Below are 4,840 nucleotides of genomic sequence, written 5' to 3'. Positions count from 1 at the left end.
CAACTATTATAAAATATTTCATATACACACACAAATCTCACTCTTGATAATTAATCAACCTTGACATATCTCTGAACAGTATATGTAAACAAATCGGTAATTTGAAGGTTAAGTATTTATTATTTTCTTTCCCATGGAAGAACAAGAATTTATAAGGACATTTTGAAGGTTAATTGAAAAATTTAGTAACGTCGCCTGTTAAACGTTTCAAGGAAGAAACGTATATTCCCACTACCTTTTTATTCTTGGCGTCATAAATTAATTTATTGATTTTATTTAGATATTCTAATTACTGTCTGACTTTTGATCACCTGCTGAAACTTATACGTAGCCTTGGTCTATTTACATCCACCAGGAGCAACTACGGAGAAAAACTGCTGTCACGTATACCAGTACAGGTATAACAACGTGTCGAATAAGTACAAGGGGGGTGGGGAAAGGTATCTTGCCTGTGCTACAGTTAAATACAGCATAAGTTTCCGGTGCGTTGGCAGGACAAGTTTTCCACGCAGCAGGTAGGCTTAGAGTCAACTAGTCTATCGTTCCTCATTGGCGGATACAGTCAAGCCAAGTAGGCTTGAAGGCCAGCATACTTGCACTCTCACGGAAAGAAAGCTGCCATCTTAGCACAGCACGTAGGAATCTAAAGCTCTTTTGGCGTTTTCATTCCAGCAGGAAAAATACGAATAAGTCACTCGATGTGGAATTGAAACGAGGGTAACTCAAGCTGGACATATTAAAACCGGCTAAGTTTCATATTTTGTTCTCTGAAAACGATGGAACATAAATACGAATACTCGTCGGAAGCTGGAGTTCACCACGCCAACTATATGAGAAATTCGAAAGCCATTGGTGTGCTGTGGGGTGTATTTACAATATGTTTTGCAATAATCAATATTGTTGTCTTCATCCAGCCGCATTGGATAGGAGACACTCAGGATAGCAAAGGTACTGGCCACTTCGGTTTGTGGCAGGCATGTCACCTAGTTCAAGATGGTCAGGACGTTGCTTGTGAAGGCAGGTTGGATGATTTTAATACCATAGCTTCTCCAGCGTTTCGTGCTGCCACCGTCTTTGTAGGCCTATCCGTAATCGTAATTCTTCTGTGTATCTGCTGTATGCTACTGTTCTTTGTCTTTCATTCTTCAACTGTCTTCCATATTTGTGGCTGGATGCAGGTTTTTTGCAGTAAGTACTATCAGCTAGTTAATTTTTTTGTATTTGCCCAAGAAAGTTAGCAATCATATTTTTAGTTATCACTAAAGCTTCACGTAGAAGAGCATTAGCAGTAACAATAGTAATTTACTTCACTATAACATTCCTAGGTTATCAAACTGTTCAAGCTATTTTTGTAATATTTATTTTTTAGTGTAACATTCATTCTAAAAAGTAAGAATTAAAGAATTCCGAGTAATAATAAATATGCAAAATAATAATTTAAAGCAATACTTCAAAAACTATTTCCAAAATCCTTAACATACGAATTTATAGCTATTATGTAGTGCAAAAATGCAAGAACGGGTTTTGTAAAGTGTTTGTTAAAATATACTAACCCAATTAATTCAACTTCCAGAGTGCATGTAAAAATGCAGTCTAGTTGTTTGTAATTTTCTTTGACTTACTCCGAAACATTTTTTTTTGAACCTGGGTTTAAAAGTAAAAACGTTTTCGTACGTTTTATGTAATAAACAATTTATTTACGTGTGCGAATGACCCTCCATATTCCCATGGTGAAAACAAGTATTTTTTTAAGTTCTTATCTGATTTTTTTTTTTCAGGTGAACTATTTAAATTTTAATCAAAGAAGACACGTAAAAACTAAATGTGAATACGGCTGACCTACGGGCTATGAGAGTCAATAGAATATTTATTGCATTGCTGCTAATAGTAATGTGTCTTCACGTAGTCTTTTTGTAACTTGCTTGTTTTTAGATTAACGTGTAGTTGCACAGCACATAATTATATTGGATTTGGAGATGTCTTGATTACAACGATTCATGTAAGAGTTTATTTCCATTATTGGTCAATAAAATCTACTCGTATAAGAGTAGACATTCGTGCGAAGTCGACGCAAACAAATTTAACACATTTCTTTACTAACCAGAGGCTAGGAAGATACCTCAAATAAATATAAATATATATATATATATATATATATATATAGTTTTAAAGTAAAAAAAAAAAAAATTACAATTTCGTAATAGATAATCTGCCTGAGAAGATCATTGCAATATTTAATTATTTACTAAGAATGAAGTATTTTAATTCAGTTGACACTAACATCATTCGCTCTTGATTATTAAAACTGATCCAATAGCAGACAGTTATTAAACAGAATCTTAGTTAATAGTTGTTAAACAGTCTGTTACCAACACGTGGCAACAACGTAGAGGAAACATATACAGGTTGCAACTTCTTTCAGCAAAAGTGGCCCAAATGTAGGCAGGGTGTTTCCAGTTTAACGAAATTTGGGTTGTCTGGGTTGGATGAAAGTAACACCCCTACTTTCAACATAAAGTAATGACGTCACAACTGTACCAGAATTACCGAGCATGTATGAATTATTTTAGAAAATCAGTGTATTATTAAACACATCTTTATTTCTCTCCCCCCCCCCCCCCATAGTGCTCAGTAGTAAGTCTGAAGTCAGGAAGTTGTATTTCAACATATTAAAAAAAAAAACATTTCAAAACTTTCGGAAGGTTAGTTTTATGTGAGTTCTAGCTGAAAGTATTATCATAACTGAAATATCGAGAATTTGTGTAAGCACATTATGTAATTATTGTTTTTTTTTATTTGTGGCGATCAGATAAAGACAAAACTTCATAATCTTTTTTTTTGTCAGTTTGTGTTTTTGTTTATATATTTTATTTAGTGTTTTTTTTTTTTTCATTGTATAAGCATACATAGTTTTTTGTCGTAGTGATTTGATAAGAATTTATACCTTTTCTGTCACTAAATGTGTTGGTTTTTTGCGTTGACAATTATTGTGGAGTAAGTTTTCTGGAAAACATTTGTTGTTACTGGCCAAGTATGGTTTTATGTACGGGATCTTTGTGTGATACTAGTTAATAATAAGTAAGCTTTCTTCACCGATTCGATATTCTTAAGGTAATGTTTTATTAGATTAAATATTATCGTAACCATGGCCAGGTGGATAGGGGGCGCTCGACTAGCAATCTGCAGGTCGCGGGTTCAAAACGCAACTACTACTACCCTAACCAAGATTAGGGCCAGTCAGAAGGAGGGGAGGGCCATTTGGTCCAGGCTTTAAACTTACACTTGATTTTTGGCATTTGTTAAGTTTCACAACTTATTTTTATGTGCCTCCCAATTAGACCAAAATATGACGCGCGCGCACACACACACTTTCAACTTAGAGCTGCAAATTATCTATACAAGTTAAATATTCAAATTATGTTTCACTTTTCTTTTGGAGTAATGATTCTTATTTTTTTTTTTATGGACAAGGACCTCTTTGAACCTCTGAGAGGGCTCAACCAAGATCACTCAAACTGAATTAATTTCATGAGTTTTAAGAGCTAACGTAACTAGTGATTTTGGTTATATTGGTGAAAACGTAAATTTCTATCGAGATTTTTAATAAAGGAAAGATGGCGACATTTGTATGACACTCGTTACTGGTAATATGCAATAAAAAATTTGTTTCCCTTGCTGTAATGGAAGAAATTTACTTTGTTCGACGGGATGAACATGTTTTTAATGTATTTCGTGCACTATACGAGTATATTTTTCATGACTACACTTGCATGTTTCTGAAAGGCGTGTGGTGAAACTGGAATAAGGGCTTGACTTGTTTGTTAAACGTCTGACAATAAAATTATTTTGTGAAAATGCTGTTTTCAGTCTTCTCAACAAAACTATGTTATCGTGTTTTTTTGTTGTTGTTTTATCTTCAACTAGTTTTCTGTCTGTGCATGTTTTACTGCGTAATATTATGTTTCTCAGAATCATGTATTTCATGCTTACGCCATATCATCCTCCACGATTTTCCGAGTAGTAAAACCCCGCCTTCTCTTATTTGCTTGCACGTGAATCTCTGTTTTGCTTTTAAAAGTGTGTTATAAATTTTAATTGTACGGATAGCGCTCGACTACACTGTAGTTCAGTTCTGTTTAAATTAAGAACAGTCAAATACTTGACACATAAGCATTTAACCGAACTCATAATTTGTTCACGTTAGGGTTTTTAAATATCATCCAGTACTTACAGTAAGGTTGTGGACATCGGATATCAGTCGTTGCCATGGTAAGTGACATACAAGATCATCCAAGTGTAATGATTAATTAGACAATCTTTTAATATTTTTTTATCACAATATATTAATTATTAACTCGTTTTTTTATCCTACTTTACTGCTTCCGTCTTCGGAGAAGTCTTAAGAAGGACGTTTCTGTGTTGATAATGTACTACTTTATCACTAGTATTACAATATTGTTTAGTTTTTTAAAACAACTTTGGCTTTTACATGGAAATTTAATATCTCTTCACAACAAAACTTTAGTTCATTTCTAAAAATTGATGCTTACAAATCGGGTCTCGTCGTTATGTTGATGTTTCGCAAACATTATCGATTATGATCGTGTCAAAAAGGTAATGCAATTGGTGACTTAAGTCGATACATACAAATACAGAGGTCAGTGAAGGTAGAGAAACCAAGTGTGTTTTTATTACTTGATGGGTTGTGTAAATCGTGTATCTGTAATATGAGATTCCAGGTGTATTTATGGACATTGAAATGTAAATCAGTGTAAATTTGAAAGCGAACGTAAATTGTTAACGTGTGTCTTGTGTGTGTGTGTGTGTGTGTGTGTGTGTG

General features: G+C 33.9%; 1 protein-coding gene across 1 annotated transcript in view; it reads left to right on the top strand.

The window, feature by feature from the left end:
- Window positions 1–461: 461 nt before the first annotated feature.
- The window catches only part of LOC106463466 (lipoma HMGIC fusion partner-like 3 protein), a 17,571-nt gene continuing 13,192 nt past the window's right edge, over window positions 462–4,840 (top strand). Inside the window, exon 1 of the mRNA XM_013923497.2 lies at window positions 462–1,188. Within this exon, the coding sequence (XP_013778951.1) occupies window positions 777–1,188 (412 nt within the window). The 5' untranslated portion in view covers window positions 462–776. The remainder of the gene's footprint in view (window positions 1,189–4,840) is intronic.

Source organism: Limulus polyphemus, unplaced genomic scaffold (genome assembly GCF_000517525.1).
Source record: "Limulus polyphemus unplaced genomic scaffold, Limulus_polyphemus-2.1.2 Scaffold1414, whole genome shotgun sequence".
Taxonomy (NCBI): Eukaryota; Metazoa; Arthropoda; class Merostomata; order Xiphosura; family Limulidae; genus Limulus; species Limulus polyphemus.
This window is presented reverse-complemented; position numbering and strand designations above follow the sequence as displayed.